The sequence below is a fragment of the Cladophialophora bantiana genome (genome assembly GCF_000835475.1).
Source record: "Cladophialophora bantiana CBS 173.52 unplaced genomic scaffold supercont1.14, whole genome shotgun sequence".
NCBI classification, from domain to species: domain Eukaryota; kingdom Fungi; phylum Ascomycota; class Eurotiomycetes; order Chaetothyriales; family Herpotrichiellaceae; genus Cladophialophora; species Cladophialophora bantiana.
Window position 1 is genome coordinate 855185 of NW_015971588.1, and position 17987 is coordinate 873171.

The following is a 17987-nucleotide window of genomic DNA, read 5'->3' on the forward strand; positions in this document are numbered from 1 at the left end:
AAATACCTCGAAGCATCAAAGGGGTTTCAAAGATCTATAGTCATAAACACGCCTGGTAAATCATGAATGGCGATGTATGCTAATCTAAGCTTCGTTGATACCCAGTTCGATCCTGCTCCTTTGTCGTTACCTTATTTGGCGAGACCGAGTGAAATGTCTTACCTAGCCGTTTCGTCTGGAAGAGCAGATGTAGAAGTGCATAAATATTTCTCTTGCACAAGAGGTTGCACAACTAAATTTATATAAATTGGGTGAACTCCCCGGCGTCGGACTAGGGAGTGACTAGCCCATTAGACCGTTTTCTGCTTGAGCGACTGCTGGACGTTTAGTGCGGCTCGAGTACCCTCTTCAATTGCGCCGTCGATGAAGCTTCTCCACCCAACAGCCCAATCCGAGTTTGCAAAAGAGATGTTCCCGTGGGAGCCCCGCAAATCCTGAAGATACTTGGTTATGAATCCGGGGGCCGAGAAGAACCTAGAGATAGAGTTTTAGCTGGTGCACATACCCATTGCTAATAGTGCGTACCATGCGCCTTGTGCGAATTCATCCTCAGTCCAATTGTGGAAAACCTGCGCAAAGTATATCAGTTGGATGATGGTCGCACCGGATGGGTAGTGATGAGAATTTACCAGTCGTTTGATATCCATTCTGGTCAGGTTCTGCAACGCGCGCTTGGTGGCTTCTACATCTCGCTCAGGATGGAGTTGGTTTTCACTTGGCCCAAATGCGACAATATGTGTATTGTTGTCTGGGGTGATACCATCCCCGAATGCGAAGGTTAGTGGATTGCAACTCGAATTGAGCCCGGTCCAGGACCTGAGATCGAGCCCCCGGGACTCGCAATGCACCTTCGACATTTTGTTCACATGGCCGATCTTGATGGCTTGTGCCTTGGCTGAAGGGAGCGGTGGCGAAAATGATATCGTGTGCAGGACGTTCAGAGGAATGGTGCAAACCACCTTTGAACCCCTGAAGGTCAGTCCTGACGCCGTCTGGATGGTGATATCCTTCCCGGAATCAACAACGCTGGTCACTCGATTGTCGAATGCGTAAGCCAGCTTGCCTGTGGCGAGGGCTTCCTGGAAGAACTTGATGGCAAAGCTTGACTGGCCGCCGCGGAACTTATACTTAATCATGTCCTCAACCCAGCCTTGGTATGAGTGCCCACAAAGTGCCCACCAATGTAGAAATTCATAGAAACTCGTGTTCTCAGGAGTGCCACCGCTGGTTGCTAGAACCCATTCTCTGGCAACGGCAAGCTCGTCCGGAGAGAGTGAATGTTCGACTTGTTTCAAGCGGTCGGACAGGGACAGCGAATCGAGTTTACTCGTCTCTGGCACAAAACCCTCGTTGTGCGGAAATGGCATGGCCTTCTTGCCTTCCACATCATCAACGTTGGCGAGCTTGCGAAGAGCTGATTGTATCAGTGCGTCCTGAGGCTGATCAGCAGACTAGTCTTTCTCAACCACCACGGTCTCATACCTCTTCATGGTGAGCCATGTCCCTCTGCCCATATTTGGTCATCAATGTAGAGAAGTTCTTGCCTGTCGACTGGTTTGGTGACACTTCGAGTTGATCACGCATCTCATAACGTGAGATCTCTCTCCAAACATGCGGTTGACGCCACGACACCCAGGTACCTCCCATCTCATAAGGGTAACTTCCAATGTTCGAAGACCATGAGCGGCCTCCAATGCGATCACGAGCCTCTAGAATTAACGTGCGATAGCCTGGTCCTTATCAGCACACCGGCATTGGGCTTTGCAGGTACGCTTATCTTACCGGCCAGAGTCAAATCACGAGCAGCCGTGAGGCCCGCGTACCCAGCTCCGAGGACGACAACATCATAACCCGAACTATTCTCGCCCTGCAGGTTCGACGGCGGCTCTATTTTCCCTATGCATGGAAGACCTTTCACGAGCCCTTCCGTGGCGTTCCAGTGGTATCCTTCCCGGGACAACATCACGACAGATTCTGGGGGAGGCAACCCAAGTTCAAAAGGCCACAACTTATAACAAAAGAGTCTAATCGACAAGCTCGCAACGCGCGGCACCTGGCACACGGCGACCTTCTAACTTATATATGTCTTTGCCATTAGGCGGTTGACACCAAGATTCGGATATTCGCGATATGTGGAGCACTTATACGATTCATCGAGTCGCCCTATGGTGTAGAGTATTTCCTGGTAAGCGGAGTCGGTAGCTTGCAGAGCGCCAATGATTGCTCGACATTGCTTTCAGTGGAGAGTGGGAGGCTCGCATGGACATGCCATTCTGGGAAACCGAAGACCTTCGAAATCTGGCGACGATGGTCAAAGGCACAACGGAGGCGTATGATACCTCACGAGATCCCCGGAAAAATGGTTCAAAATTTATACCCCATCATCTCTATCACCTTGCAACTCTGGTCCAGTTGTTGAACTCGGTGTATCCGCTGGAAATCGGACAGGTTGCCTTTTTTCTCTGGGCAAGGCTCGGACAACTCTGACCCGACGAAGGCTGTGATGACCATAGGGATGAGACGGGCCTGAACCGCATGAGTGACACCAGTGCAAGTATCCACGGCCTTGTGTGTAATATTAGTGTTCCTGGAGTAAGTTGTGTACACGCCAACGCCAATACTTGGCCGGTTCATGGCGACTCGAATCTAGGTGACCACCTCTTACGCCTGTTCTCTGTAATCGTGAATATACCCTCTTACCCTCAGCTCACCACTCTGTCCCGCTTCCTCCAATAGACGTCTCCGCAGCGTGGTTTGATATTGTACAATCTTACCAATCAAGTCAGGCTAGCTGATGTTGGATAGAGTACACATGGACAAATTCTCATCCCTGAAGCATAATCATCCCGCGTCGGGATCAGATGGTTTTGTAGATGTAAGACCTGAAATTGCGAGTCTACTATTGCCTCAACTCATCCTCTGGATGATCCATAAAATACTCTGTAAAAGGCCGAGTCTCGCCTTGCCGGTGCCGAGCGATGTTCGCTACTCTTTCTCACTCGAACGTCAACCTCCCAATATTCCACTAAATACGAGTGTTCTCGGCTTCTGAAACTGCTCCTAGGAAAGATCATGCTAAATGTGAGACTAAGAACTGTCTAGCTGGTTGAGGACATGGGCCTATTCTCAGAGATGGCTGTCTATCTGTCCTTTCAGCGACTTCATTCCCTTATATAGACGTTTGACCTGTGTCAAGAAGGCTGCCACTGAACCATAGCGAGGCCATCGTTCCATGATTTCGCGGTCGATCAAACAGGCTCTCAAACTAGCTGGATACTCGATCTATCCCACGGTACATCTTCCACTGGCGGTCTCGCGTCGTCAGGTACCACTAGTGTTGCCTCCACAGGAGGGCCGGTTCCGGGGATTACTTCATCCCGTGTCACCTCGATCGGGTCTCCCACAACGACTCTCGTCGCTACTTCACTGCTACCGCTTCGTTGCCATCAAGGAGTTCAAGGCCTTCGACGACTACCCAAGGCCCCATTTCCTCCAGCATCTCCGTTAGGGCCGTTTCCAGCTTAAGCTCCCCATCTATTAGCAGCTCGAGCGGCAGCGCCTCCCCAACAATTATATCCTCAATAGAGACTATAGTCTCGCCGAGTTCGCTTTCCGTTAGTACTTCTACTGGTAGTAAGAGCCCATCCTCTGTAAGCAGTCTCTAATTAACTAATGCGGCTACCTCGACCGGCACTACGTCCCTAGGATCGAGACAACTTCCGCAGTGACCGTGTCAATCCCTGCAACCCCGTCAGAAACTTCTCATCCATCTTCAAGCATGATGGCGAGATCGTCGGCGGCGTCATTGGCAACGTGGTCTTTATGGCTCTTTTGATCCTAGGTGCATATTTGCTCTTCCGACGACGACGACGAGGAGCAGCCACCCACCGGACACCGATTGTCACATGATATGACTCTCACATGACGGAAGGAGCACGGCTTGGCATGGCCTATGTTCTTAGTTCTCTTCCCCTCTCTTCCTTCATCTTTCAGACTTACTCCTCGAGAGACAGCCCACTAGATAGACACAACACCTTGAGCTATTGCAGCCATTCCTCGCCATTGAGGCGATTCATTCCTGTTCCCGTACCACGTTCCCGAGATACCACACCGATCCAGGAGGTCAAATTCGGATCAAGATGCAACAGACCCCTTGCCATCGTCCTATGATCACAATAAATACCAGGCTGTCCCACAGGGGCCGTTTGCGGAAATAGACCCCCGATCTAGCTGTGGAAGACCGAGAATACAGTGCAATGGATGCCGATGATGGGGAGGAGAGGCGACCAGATGGTAGAGCTGAAACGTGAGCGAATGAGCCCATTCCCAAGAATGCCACAGCACGAGAGTCCGACAGAGAAGACTATTTGCCATCCGACGTACCGTACATTACACGGTCAGCGCGGATGGAATTGTCCAGTGCCAGCCACACTGAGCTCCGCCAAGCGGGTACTCCAAAGTCTAGGCAGTCCGCCATGGGACCTATCGAATAACCTAGCGGACATGGATATTGAATGATTGCTGATGGCCCTGGGACGTAGGGGACGTAGGAGACGTAGGACGTGGGAGATCGAACCTCTTCCAAGGTCGTAGAATATCCGCCGTGGTGGTCCTACTTCTTTTAACTTGTGGGTTGGTAGAAAATTGCGGGAATTGGGGGTCACCTGAGACATAGACAGGCCAGAATGAGTCAGTGCCAGCAAGTAAAATAACTCTTTTTATGTAAAAAGACGATGAAACTCGTGATGCTCCTTGGTGGACCGCGGACTGCTGTTACAAGTCTTCCACAGTTGTTCGCCGCGATCTTCTTTAGGGCGGTCTTGCAATTTGGCCGATGACACGAAGTACTTGTACGGATCTTACTCGTCTCCCGATCCGTCAAATGCCAACCTGCCGCTCGCTGAGAGCTGTTTCGTATTACCTTAGTCTTGAAGAGCTGGGGCACACGCAATCAAGTCGTTGTGTTTGCACCCTTGAAGGCCAACTCCCTGCGATCCCTCCAAATCGTGCACGGATTGAAACGCCAGGCGCCGCGATGACGCCTCGCAAACAAATAGTGGATGATACACGGCACAAAGAATGGGACAGATGGGAAGTCATGCAACCCGCCTTCGAAGCTTCTGTCTGCGGTCCCAAATACGAGGGGTGCGATTCGATACTAAGACGGCATCAGGTCAGTGGCAGTTGATGGGTTATGCTTGTACACCACAGGGACATCTAACATTGTCCGTAGCCATTAGGCACTTCTCCAGACGCTTGTAAGCCTGCCGGACACGCTCGCTGTCATACGCGTCTAGAGCTCGTAGAGTGTCAATCTCATCACGCAGATGTCGAGACAATGACTCTCCAAACCCTTCGATCAGGCTCCTGACCTTCGCTCCGTCATAGTCTTGAGGAGGACAAGTCCGCGCGTATTCCTGAAACAGGTCAAACCCGGGTGTGAATGCTCGGTGTTGCTCTATATTGCGATCCATGATTCCATGGACACCCGAGATCTGCTCGATGCTTGGGAAGAAAACCTCTTCTTCGGCATCGTGGTGGTGGTGCATGGATTCACCCCAGCATTGGCAATATGTCAAGAAGTCGCGGATCGTGCCCAGGTCTTCACGGGGGATGTGCAGCGCTTGGAGGTAGATCGAGTTTAGCCCTCGGAGGATGCCATTGTGCGCGAGCGCCATCTGCGTCGCCACATAGTATGCCGCATGTGAGGACTACGAGGATACATTCAGTTGATACAACCTTTCCAGCAGAGAAATGAGAAAAACGTACATCTTTTGAGAATGGAAGTGTGGAAATAAGGGAATACGGCTCATCCGCCCACTGAGAAGACATATTGCCCAGTTTCTCGTCTAGAATGAAGTAGTAAAACCCGCTGCCAACCCACAGTTGCAGGAGGTTGGCGAGAGATATATTGACTAGAATATACTGTTCTCTGTACTCTGTGCACCGTACACCGTAAACCACTGTCATGGACTTTGGTTGCACACGGACACTGACAAATTGATGGACACAGCCACCGAGTAAGAGTGTATCCCTCCCTGGTGGCGGCTTGATTCGACTCCGCCTTCAAAGTTAGCGCGCGGTGCAACTCCATTCCGGCGGTTGACGGGAGGAAACACAACCCGGCTTCCAAGTTGGCCGCGACCGAAGTCCTCTATTCTGTACAGGTACCAGCTAATTGCACGGAGTGCTCTTAAGCCACGAAAACCCACCCAGCGTCAATCCCATACCGCCAGTGCAACTCAACCGCAACTCATCATTACCATGAAGGTCCTTCTCCTTGGCGCAACCGGCAATCTGGGTCTTCGCCTCGTCGCAGCCCTCCTCACACATGGCCACAGCGTTGTTGCCTTCGTACGGTCCCCGAATAAACTCGAGTCTCTCATTCCAGCATCCGTATACCAACAAATCACCGTTGTTCAGGGTGACGCCACGGATTCAGCGGCAATCAAGAGGGCGATCTTGGACGCTGGCTGTGATGCTGTCGTCAATACTGCGGGCTTAGCGGCCTTGCCTCCTTGGGGGAAAAGTGACCTCCCCAAAATATTCCGCGCCGTCGTGGACGCTGCACGAGAAGCGGGGGCGGAGAGAAAGAAACCCTTGAGAGCCTGGCTCTTAGCCGGCCTAGGAGCGCTATATTTCCCCGGATCAGAAACATTGCTCTCGAACTAGTAAGTACAAATTTCACAAATGACATCTCTCGAGCCCCCATACACGGCCGTTCTTTTTGTCCCCTTTTCTTCGGGGGTGGAGGGAAGAATGGCTCCAAGATTTATCGACTCCAACAATTCTAAGAACCAATATGCAGCATTCCCATCTACCTAGAACACCGCCAGAACCTGCAGCTTCTTCGATCCCTCCCTCAAAACACGATTGACTGGTCCCTGCTTTGCCCGGCTGTCATGACCCCTGAAAGCTCAGAGATCAAGGTCCCTACGGCAAGTTTGTATGGAAAGCTGATCGGCAACGCTTGGTCTCCACCGTCATGGCGAGATTCCTGGGTCAAGCACATCCCCTTGATCGGGAAGGTGATTTTGTGCGCCATGAATGCTCAACGCTATGAGACCACGCTTGAGCAGAATGCAGAGTTTATCGCGGATGACCTCGAGAGCTACGAGAGTCGCTGGAGTGGAGTGACGGTAGGAGTGATCGACCCGTCAAAGTGAGTTGAATTGGTGGTTCAGACAAGGGCGGAACGAGTGACGACTGTTTTCTCTTGGGTTTCGAATATAACATTCTCCTCGATGAGTTTGATAACTCTTGTACGATTTTTACGCATACTCCGTATAATGCAATGCTCATAGGCGGTCTCTTTGACTAAACCGCACCAAATTCTAGTTACGATAGGCAAACCTGATAAATGCCAAGAAAAAGGCCAGCCAACGGACGGAAAGGGAGACAGGGCAATCATTAGGTTTTTCGTTCTCGACTCGCGAATAATCTAGGTGGCGACATAAAATTCGAGACTGAGCATTGCCAGTGAACCGCGTATCTTACAGTAGACAAGGATTGATAACACCATAAGCCTTGCCCTCTTCATCATGGCAACCTCCTTGAAACAAGAGGTCAGAGCCGCAACAGTTTACACAAAACAGTCGCCAGATCGTGGAAAGGGTATTTTTGCAGTACATGATATCGCACCCAAGTCAGAGGTCCTTTTTGTTGCGCGGCCGCTTATGGTAGCACTAGACACTTCGCAACTACAAACCCGTTGCTATTACTGCTACAGTTCCCCTGGAGACCACAGTCTTCCTCTTGACATGACTAAAAGCCGGACGTTGAAGACGTGCAGCGGGTGCAAAGTGGCCAAATTCTGTGGCCAGGTACGTTTGTCGCACTGCTGCCCTCAGACAAGAGAACTCAGGAATATAGTGTTCTAATTTCGTATGCAGAAGTGCCAGACTCGGGCGTGGTCAGAGTATCATCGGCTGGAGTGTAAGCTCTACGGTAGATTGCACCCTCGGATACTTCCTAGCACAGTCAGAGCTATTGTTCGATTACTGAAGCAGCACAAGGCACATCTTCTCCCCCATTCTGAATGGGATCAGCTTTTGGCACTAGAGAGTCATCAGGAAGATTTGCTGAACGCGGGAGGCAAGCGTTGTCAGGAAATCTTCATAATGATGAAAGGCATTAAATCCTATTGTGGTACTGACCACAGTGAGGAGACGATACTTCGCCTGGCTTGTGTGGTAAGCATGCCTTCAGCGCCTGTCGTGAAGTAAAGCTGAGAACCCTCAAGCTGCTCATCAACTCGTTTACTCTTACAAATCCGACGTTCGACTCTTTGGGATTAATCCTCCACCCAACACCAGCCCTTTTGAACCACTCTTGTGATCCGAATGTGTTCGTGAGATTTGACATCCCGCCGGTGGGCGCTCAAGAGGACTTTCCACCTTACGGAAACATATCTTTCAACGCGTTGCGGCCAATTGCCAAAGACGAGGAACTTACGCTTTCTTACATTGACACAACCTTCCCTTTTGACAAAAGACAAGAAGAACTGAAAGATAGGTATTTCTTCACTTGCAATTGCAGTTTGTGCTCCAGAGGTCGACACTCTACTAGAGACAGTTTTCATCCGCTCATCAATGTCGTGGTGCCAGATCCATTGCAACCAGCGACTCCTGCCATAATTGCGGAGGCTGGCGACCAGGCAGAGCAACTCTTCATAGGATTGCAGTCTCAAAGCGGACTTGAGCACACCCAAATTGACAGCATCAAACACATCATGCATCGCTTGGCACAAACGAGAGGCTGGCCACTGCACCGGTACCCTTACCCTCAGTTGCGGCAGCAATTGCTCCTCGGGCTACTCGACTCCGAGAGGTATTCAGAGGCATTCTTGCACTCGGGAGCATTTGTCAGAGCAATACATCCTGTTCTATATGAACAAGAGTATCATCCAACCCGAATTGTGCAGATGTTCACATGCTGGAAGCTTTGCCACCTGTGTTTGGAATCCGGTTTGCTGAAGGAGAGAGGGTCGGACAACACCCAACTTGACCCACGGATGCTCATGTCCTTGAGCTGTGTGATGATCGATGACATTCACAGAATCCTGAACGAAGGGGTCCGGTCGAACGGAAAGCTGGAAAATATGGTTCATGAGGCACTTCAAAATGTAAGGAAAGAAGGCGTCTTCTGGAACGAATACCGGCAAAAGATGGCAGAGACACGTGAAACTGCGCTCTCGTGGATTGATGACCAAGTCAGAGCATTATTCAGGAATGAGGACGTTTCCCGAGACATCATCGACTGGGTCTTCAAACCACGAGGCTGATTCTTTGGCCCCCAAGCTCGAAGGATTGGGGCTGTGCAACTGAAACCCCCTTTGGAAGCGATCGACCCAGAGCGCGAAAGCTCCTTTGCTGATCAACGCTGGTGCCTGGCAGGAAATATTACACCTCCAAATAACCCCCCTCTCCATGGTCCGTACTACTTCACCACGCCTATTACTTCGATTTGTAGCTCACGACCTTGGCGCTTTGAAAGCGCCCAAGTGAAGCGTCCCAGCGGCTGTGGGCGAATAAGACCAATGGATTTCCACAATGCTCAAGAAGCCATGGAATCGGTCTCTGGCGCCTTTTTCCGCAACGCCACAGCGTCCCGCGTCGACACTGACGCGGTCATATTTGACACCATCTCCAACGCCCATCCCGGCGTACCCATCACTATCGTCCCGGAATTCAACTGCAACTTGAAGGCCTATGCTGCAGCTGGCCATGCCTCGATCGAGGTTCTTGAACAAAGCAATATTGACCCCAAGATCTGGCCGGATTCGCTCAGATGGACCTTGTTTCTCCCACCAGTCAAGCGCATGGACGGCGGCAATGGTATTGTCGCTGAGGAGGTCTTTTTCGAAAGCTACATCTATAAATGGGGGAACCTAACGTTCTTGGTCTACTTCGTTGACGGTCGAGACGGGCTTTTGTCGTATCCGCAAGTCCGGAACCAGTATATCTTGGGCGATAAAGCGGCAGCGCGAACCCTGGTAGCGACCGTTGGACGATGGGAATCTATCCTGCATGACGAGGTGTGGGTGTTCGACAAGGGTTACTGGCAGAAGGATGCGCTCCTGTATCGGAGCATCATGAAATCTCGTTGGGAGGACGTTATTCTCGACAAGGAACTCAAGGATGATCTCATCGACACAGTCCAACGATTCTTCGATTCGAGGGAACAGTACAGCCATCTTGGTGTTCCTTGGAAGCGAGGCGTTATTTTCTACGGCCCGCCGGGGAATGGTAAGACCATTTCGATCAAAGCCACCATGCACACTCTGTACAGCCGTGACCCGCCGGTCCCGACGCTGTACGTGAAGTCGCTGGTAAGTTTCTTCCCACCAGAGTTCAGCATCGACACGATTTTCCAGAAGGCCCGACAAGAAGCGCCCTGCTACCTGGTCTTCGAAGACCTCGACAGCCTCGTCACCGACCAGGTGCGCAGCTTCTTCCTCAACGCCGTCGACGGCCTCTCCGAGAACGACGGCATCTTCATGATCGGCAGCACAAATCATCTCGACAGGTTGGACCCCGGTATCGCCAAGCGCCCGTCCAGGTTCGACCGGAAGTATCTGTTCGACAACCCGACCTTCCAGCAGCGGGTCCAGTATTGCAAGTATTGGCAGAAGAAGCTGCGCGATAACAAGGAGATTGAGTTTCCAGACGAGATATGTCCGGCGGCCGCCAAGATCACGGACGACTTCTCCTTCGCGTACATTCAGGAGGCGTTTGTGACTGCACTGTTGGAGATTGCGAGAGAGACGGACGGAGGAGGCCGTGGAGGAGAAACAACCTCTGGAAAGGACGAGAAGATGGAAGAGCTACACGAACAGTGGGATTTGTTGGAAATCGACTGTGGAGGTCGCGTCGATGCCTTGCTCAGGGACAAGGATTTGAACGACTACATCCTGTGGAGGAAGCTGAAGCACCAGATCGAACTCTTGCGGAGGCAGATTTCAAAGGAAACCTCCCTCCGGTTGGCGTAAACCAGACAACTCCCTCTCCTGGCCCTCCTGCATCCATTCGATCAACTTTCTAAACCGACGGATACGTATATGGGGATGGGATGTTCGAACACGACGGCCACGTTTTGCGCTTTTGAATAAAACCGCGTTCCTCTTCTCCAAAGCTTTGCGACAAAGCAAAGACAAGCAATAATGAAAAGGATTGGACTGAAAGCAACAAAAAAAATGCTTTCAATGTTTTAGTTCCAAAATTTGTTGCAAGAGACACCGCTCTTGACTTGTTGGGCTAAGAATATGTTAAGAATATGATAAGGATAATTGGAGGATAATGATATGTGGAGAGAGAGAAAGTGCACAGAAAAGGGAGGGAGGCAAGGGTTTATATCCTTGTGCAGATTAAGCAGACATGAATGCTGAGAAGGTAATTGAGATAGAGTTCTGTGTGTTGGGGTGGTTCTGTGCTGAGGATCCGTTGGTTCTGTCAATGTCATCCTCAATGAATGCGCGGGCCACACCATCCACTGGTCAGGTCAGAAAGCAAAGCCTTCGAGAAAGGTACTCGTAGAAAGAGTGATAATCTGAAGGTGAATATTAGGTATGGAAAGTAGGTGTATCCGGACAGGGTACGCGACCAAATGCCCGTTCTCTTTTACTGTATGCGATGACCCTACGCAGGGGCGCAGCGCCGTGGGATTGCGTTGATTCAATCCCATGCGCACGTCCTTCGCAATTCCACCAAGTCGAGTATCTTGGAGGGCCGGCCAAATATGAAATGCCGACACTCTTGAGCAAGGTTTTCTTTCTGATACCACGTATCTCTCGTCACAGCTCTTGCGCAGCCAATGTGGAGGCTCTTGGCTTGACTGCTTTGCCGAAACTCCTGCTTCTGTTCGATTTTGCAGAACTGAACGGTCCCCAGGTGTCCGCGTGGTTCTCACAGCAAGGAGACTGAGGAGCGCGTGGTGGGATTGAGCAGGTGTTGAGTCCCAAGATGAGTATTCCACGGCAAGAGCAAGAGTGGGAAGTTGATCTTGATCTGTGGACTAGTGATTGGGTACTGTCATGGCAATGTAGGAGCAAAGCAGCGAGAAATAAGGGGCTGCTGCGAAAAACCCCTTGATGCACCAGTTGGTCCTCATTGAGAGAATATCTGGCAAAAGTGTCTTATACTTGGGTTCAGGAATGAGAATTGCCTATTAAGAGCCGTAAAAAGAGGAGAGCGTACATGGCAAGGACACATTGATGAGGACAGCAGATGTGGCACCACACAGAGAGGAATGAGGCATCAGTTTCAGATGGAAATGATCGCGAGACGCAAAGTGCGTTTTGCGGTATAAGTGCTCTGCCGAGCTCTACGGAGAAGCATATCCGTAAAGCTGTCGTAGGTTCAAACTTCTCAAAAACCAGGTCTTCCAATCACGCGTTTGCGAACTTTGTTCAACAAAAAGCGCTGTGGCCCATCTGACTGAAACAGCACCGTCTCGTCTATTTTTTGATAACATCTATAGTCTCGCATAATGTTGTCTGCGTTGCCGGCAACAATTCCTGTTGAGACGAGTGCGACACAAGATGGATGAAATGGCCCCGACTTCGAGGAAGTCCAAGACCACTTGTATGCAATGTCGTGCTCGGAAGGTAAGCGGAGGACGAATCGCTCTTGACATTGTGAGTTTGTTTGGCCAGCGGCTGAAATTAGACGGCAGGTGCGTTGCGACGGGCGTCCTAATTGTTGTCGCAACTGCGAACGCTTGAGGTTTGATTGTTCATTTCAACCGAGAGAAGCTGGTCCTGCGGGCGATTCGCCCTCAGGCGACCAATCCCTCGTTCAGCTAGAGCGAAGACGCGGGATTCGTGCCTGCACAGAATGTCGTTCTCAGAAGATTCGGTGCGGCGGAGAATCTCCTGCATGTTCCAACTGTCTTCGAAGGAATCGACCTTGCGTCTATCCTGCCCTCAAAAGGCCGCATCGGACGCCGCAGACTTCTAGCTTACCTTCGCCTGCTGTTGCGCAGCGCCCTGAAAATCAACCGCAATTCCCATCCCAGTTGGAACAGCCGGCTAGCGAAGTTGGCCAAACTCCGCTATCGAGCGATGGCGCTTTGCCGAACCGCCAAGAAATCATTTCTTTGATCGAGGCGTATTTCCAGCACATCTACGCGCTTCCCTGGTATGCTTTCTTGCACAAACGATCGGTCATGCAAAGGTGTCACGAGGGGACGATTGAAGACTGTTTGACATTTGCAATCTGTGCGGTGACAAGTCAACGTCTCAAGATTGAGCCATACGCTCGGGAGTTGAGTGCCCAGTGGGCTCAGAGGGCCGAAGACTTCCTCTTACAACATCTAGAGAGTCCTTCAACTTCTCGGCTCCAGGCTCTCATCTTGATTGTGCGATACCGGGTGGAAGTAGGTCACTTCTCGAGAGCTTTTATGCTCGCTGCACTGGCTGGTCGATCTGCCGTTGCGCTGCGCCTGAACTATGAACGCCCTGAACTACGTTTCTTGGCCCAAGAAGTCCGTCGGCGATTGATGTGGTCGTGTTTTGCCCTCGATGGCAACTTTTCTGTCGGCCTGCGAGAATTCGAGACGTGTCCGCCGGAAAACGTCTTCCTTCAACTTCCATGTCCAGAAACGGCTTTCGAGCAGGATGCACCTGTGGAGACAGCCCCGCTCAGAGCAACTTCCTTCGATAGGCCTGAGCGCATCGGCACCTACGCTGCATGTATAAGACTTGCCGCAATAAGAACAGATATCATGAGGTATACCGTGAGCTGTCGAATTGGTGGCTCTGCGCTGACTGACCCAGATTGACACGCCGGCTTGCTTCTTCCGTGGTTCCACCTGGGGAACTCATGCATATGGTGCGGCGATTTGAAGATGAGTTGCAGCACCTATATCGAAGCCTTGCCGACTCTGATCGATATAACCCCAAAATATTCTCCTACTGTGAAAGACCGGCCCGAATCCTTATGGTGCACGAATGTTGGCACCAAGCGTATACTGATCTTTACCGAATCTTTTTGACAGGGTACCGAGAAGCCGCTCCTCCTTCAGCCATGGAAGGAATTAATCGTGAAGACATCCTCCGCAGGCGTACCCTGTGCTTAAATCACGCATTGTCAATTGTTCAGATTTTCGCAGCATTCTCAGAGCAGTGTAAGGTCCTGACAATCGACTTTGACACTGCAATTTGTGCGTATCATAGTGCCCGAATCATCCTCTTTAGCGCTCAAACGGACGTTGTGACTCAGAGTTTGAGTATGCCCGCCGCCCTGGAGAAAGCTCGATTCTGTCAGTCGATCATGAACAGGTTTTTTCGCACCTCTCCCGTGGTCGAACCGATGAAGAAAGAACTCGAGATGCTCATCGCGCGGCATTCGTCTCAGAACACCAATGCTGGCATACAACTACCCCATCCTGAAGAAGTACTGGAGGATCATTTATCAAGGCTCGCAGATGAAGCTAGGACCAGACAGAGACTAGCAATCCATAGTCTAATAGGCCGAGCAGATTTTGTTGACGACAGTAATGAAGTCACCAGCCCTGCACCGCCCAGGGAGCACCATTCCAACGGCGCCTCGACCGCGTCCTCAAGGCTGCAAAGGCAGCGCCTGGTAAGAAATTCTATGAATGTCAAACCAAACCCTCAAATCCTCCGCTCTCAGAGTGTCCCTGGAGCGACCCAATCAACACAGTCCAAACAACCCGATCGAATGATTGAAAGCGGAAGCAATGAGCCAACAAATTACGCCCAAGAAGATCAGGGCCAGTGGCTGGACGGCATGCGCCTCGCCTTCAATCCTTGGATGGGATGGCCCGAAACGTTGGAAACATATGGATTTTCTCAAGATCTAGACGACGAATATTTCTAGCATATATTCCCCCCCCCCAGTGTAACCTCACCGCAATCAACGGCAACTTGATACTCATTCAAATCAGCAGATCAACCTGCGCCTGCGCTACGAATGCTGTCGACAAGGATTCTCGCAATGCTGCCAGCTCGAAGCGGAGTCACTGCAACTTACACATGCTCGGCTCTCATACGATACTTCTGGACTCCTGTGCCTTCTCTGCCTTATTGAACAAGAACATGAGAGTCACGATGAGTTTACCAATAGCCGAAAACAAGACCGAAGTTGCTGGACCTATGCCTCGATATATTCCTGCGCCGAAGAAAGCCCCCGCCACAAGGGCAGCAAGAAAGCTTACTCGTCGGTTTCGGGGGCGATTCTTCGCCGCGAAGAGATGAGGGTCGATTAGCAGATCAACCCATGCAGCCGTTGCCATCGCTGTGCTGATTTCTGTGATCGCCAACGCTCGCGATAAGACGACCTGACTCCCTGCCGCGAAAGCCAGCAAGCCGATAACCACCATTGTTTTTGTGCCTTCCAGCTCGATACCGTAAGCGTATTGAATGGCAGCCGCCATGAAGACGAGTATGCTCTGGATCAAATTGCAAAATACGATCCAAATACGAGAGCGAGGGCCGACGACGTGACCCAGTTGCCCTGTTATCCATCCTGCAGCCAGGAAGAACCCCAGACCCACCCCAATGTTTTCCGTCTTGAATAATTTTCCAGTCAGGTCCGGCAGGAGGATAGCCATTGCCAGCATGACCGTGTTTCCAGTCTGGTTCGAGGCAAAGCAATGGTAATCCGGGAAGGTTGTTGCATCTTGCATTCCCGTACAGAAAGTGAGGATCAGGAGTTCGGTCTCGGCGAGAATATTTACTCGGACATGGCTTGTCAAGTGTTCTTTCAGCCGTATCGCGACTGTCTTCTCTTGTGATTGCTTGATGGTAAGGTCGACCTGCGCTGGATGGTCATGCTCTTTCGTCGCGCTCGAGACGCTGCTATCATCATTTGTGGAAGGCATTGCTGAGGTGGAGCGAGGTGAAAATGAGCGAGATCCGCGGCTTGAGAAAAGGGTTTCCAACTGGCTTGCTGGTGAGAGAAGAAAGTGTTGTGTTTCTCAAAAGCGAACAAGAAACCCGCCAGTATTTGTGGAAACCGCGCATCGGCATTCCCAGCACTGGGAATACCACCTTGCTGGGCTCGCCCCTCTCTACGCAGGCCTGGTCCCATTATCCTGCAAGGCTTCTGGTGTCTGCTCACCTTCGAGATCCCCAGATGACAGTCCGAGGGCATATCTGACAAGAATACTGTCATTTACGCTACAAATACAGTATGAGCTATGCGTCGATACCAGAGCCTTGTGCATTGGACGAATCACAACATCGGCCGACTCCCGCACCGAAAAGCGATCTTGCCACTTAATCCCTCGATTGCCGGCGTGCGCGGCTGTTGGCATCTCACCAAAAGGCTGTCCGACTACCGGACGACCCCGAGTACCGTAGCATGACTTGCGACTGACCTCATTCCAACGAACCATGGTTCGACTCGCTCCTGGTCCATGGTCGGATCGTCGGCTGATTTGAGCTTTCCGAAGGGCTCAGTTGCTTGGAGGCTCTACCTTGGCATTCACAAAAGGGTAAATTTTTGCTCTCAGATGAACAAGACTCCAATGGCCATCGTCCCAAAGCCCATCAAAGGATAATAAATGCGGTCGGTGGCAATAGCACAATGTCAGTGCCCCAACTGGAGGATACCCACAAGCCAGAGTGGCTATGATGAGACGAGACCAATCCAGGGGCATTGACCGCTGATTCCAGGGTAATGTGCGAGTCGGTCCTGCCGGTTGTCCCATTCATGGGAGAGAAGGGTGGTCGATTCATCAACTGGCTCCACGTACAATAATCGTTTGTCTCAACGTAGTGTATGGTTCGGATGTGTCTCCGCCCTCCGGGCTCAGAGCATCAGCCTGCATGCGAGGGAGTAAGAAATCAATCCATATGCAGGGCAAAGGAGAATGGCGGCAAGGAGCAATTACTTGCGTAACCTGCAACTCCATTCCTGCTCTGTCGACCAGGACAGAGACCTCCCTCCTAAAAGACAGAGGATGGCCGGAAGCCGATATGGGGTGAGACGGCCCTCTTGCCGGCGCAGACCTGAAGTCCACAGTTGCTGCCCAATACCTGCGCGAAGGTTAGGACAATGTTCTAGCTTGATCCTCGCGGTCAATCAAGGTGACGCGTGGGCTTGCGAGGGGAGCTGCTCCAAAACACCAAAACAAAATATCCCAACTTGGGCCACAACCGACTTGCACTCAATTTTTCCTTGCAAGATGGTTACGGGACGAAGAATGGAAAACTGAGTGAACACACGATGGCCCTTGCGTCTAAAAAATACGGTGAGCGCGCACCACCAAGGCTGCTGAGCTCCACAGCGTCGGTCTCCTTGAGACTGAACTGTTCAATGGAGAACTGGAGCAAAATTTTCCTCAAACACAGCTTTCGGCAGTCGGAGTCTCCAGTCGGCAGTCGCAATGACCGGCTACACGGATCAAGAGCGGACACACAACCCTAGTAGTCACCACTGGAGGTCGAAAATTACAGTATCCCCACCTGGGTCTGAGAAAGACTGAGTCAGTTGAGGTGGAATTCCAGCAATGGCAAAGGGCGAGGTGCCTACCAAGTATGAACTTCGTCATTCCCCGAATATCGCCTGAAAGGTTTGCCACTACTTCAACCAACCTCGACCCAGCAGTCCGTGTTCTGAATTTGTAATGACGCCTAACACTCAGGCACAGGCGGGACCGGAGGCAACTTGGCGACCAAGTCATGTTGAGGGACTAGGCCGACGATTTGGCCAATTGCTACTGGGTATCGAATCAAGACTGGGCTGCGATCGAGTCGAGTGAGCCCACCGGAAAGCCTTGCGGCGCCCTGATGTCGGACAAATCTTTTAGCCGCCTCCTCGAGAATCTTGCCTCCACTCTCGTGAATCTGTCCACATCGAACCAATACTTGGACATGGGCAACCTCGCTCTGGCGAACAGCAGGATTCTATTTCAAGCGGTGGCGGGAACATACTCGCCGTTCACTACGGCACCTACATATTTCTTTCCATGTTCCTTATTTCTTTGAGGGGTTTCTTGGGCGAAGACATAGAGAATGTTGC

The 17987-nt window shown here is 51.3% G+C and overlaps 7 protein-coding genes across 7 annotated transcripts; 4 read left to right on the forward strand and 3 right to left on the reverse strand.

Moving 5' to 3' along the window:
• Positions 1 to 290: 290 nt before the first annotated feature.
• On the reverse strand, positions 291 to 1963 carry Z519_09106 (uncharacterized protein; the record flags this gene model as incomplete). Its single annotated transcript, XM_016766831.1, has 5 exons — positions 291 to 474; positions 526 to 569; positions 630 to 1433; positions 1483 to 1730; positions 1783 to 1963. The coding sequence occupies 5 exons, from the start codon at positions 1961 to 1963 to the stop codon at positions 291 to 293; spliced, it is 1461 nt and encodes a 486-aa protein (XP_016617129.1).
• Positions 1964 to 4951: 2988 nt separating this feature from the next.
• On the reverse strand, positions 4952 to 5832 carry Z519_09107 (uncharacterized protein; the record flags this gene model as incomplete). Its single annotated transcript, XM_016766832.1, has 3 exons — positions 4952 to 5158; positions 5223 to 5711; positions 5770 to 5832. The coding sequence occupies 3 exons, from the start codon at positions 5830 to 5832 to the stop codon at positions 4952 to 4954; spliced, it is 759 nt and encodes a 252-aa protein (XP_016617130.1).
• A 432-nt stretch (positions 5833 to 6264) lies between these two features.
• Z519_09108 (uncharacterized protein) lies at positions 6265 to 7166 on the forward strand (the record flags this gene model as incomplete). Its single annotated transcript, XM_016766833.1, has 2 exons — positions 6265 to 6671; positions 6809 to 7166. The coding sequence occupies 2 exons, from the start codon at positions 6265 to 6267 to the stop codon at positions 7164 to 7166; spliced, it is 765 nt and encodes a 254-aa protein (XP_016617131.1).
• A 375-nt stretch (positions 7167 to 7541) lies between these two features.
• On the forward strand, positions 7542 to 9283 carry Z519_09109 (uncharacterized protein; the record flags this gene model as incomplete). Its single annotated transcript, XM_016766834.1, has 3 exons — positions 7542 to 7823; positions 7893 to 8192; positions 8243 to 9283. 3 exons carry the CDS (start codon positions 7542 to 7544, stop codon positions 9281 to 9283), a joined length of 1623 nt encoding a protein of 540 aa, XP_016617132.1.
• Positions 9284 to 9538: 255 nt separating this feature from the next.
• Z519_09110 (uncharacterized protein) lies at positions 9539 to 10990 on the forward strand (the record flags this gene model as incomplete). Its single annotated transcript, XM_016766835.1, has 1 exon — positions 9539 to 10990. The coding sequence occupies one exon, from the start codon at positions 9539 to 9541 to the stop codon at positions 10988 to 10990; it is 1452 nt and encodes a 483-aa protein (XP_016617133.1).
• A 1548-nt stretch (positions 10991 to 12538) lies between these two features.
• Z519_09111 (uncharacterized protein) lies at positions 12539 to 14840 on the forward strand (the record flags this gene model as incomplete). Its single annotated transcript, XM_016766836.1, has 3 exons — positions 12539 to 12634; positions 12982 to 13727; positions 13775 to 14840. 3 exons carry the CDS (start codon positions 12539 to 12541, stop codon positions 14838 to 14840), a joined length of 1908 nt encoding a protein of 635 aa, XP_016617134.1.
• A 166-nt stretch (positions 14841 to 15006) lies between these two features.
• Z519_09112 (uncharacterized protein) lies at positions 15007 to 15843 on the reverse strand (the record flags this gene model as incomplete). Its single annotated transcript, XM_016766837.1, has 1 exon — positions 15007 to 15843. The coding sequence occupies one exon, from the start codon at positions 15841 to 15843 to the stop codon at positions 15007 to 15009; it is 837 nt and encodes a 278-aa protein (XP_016617135.1).
• Between the last annotated feature and the right edge of the window lie 2144 nt (positions 15844 to 17987).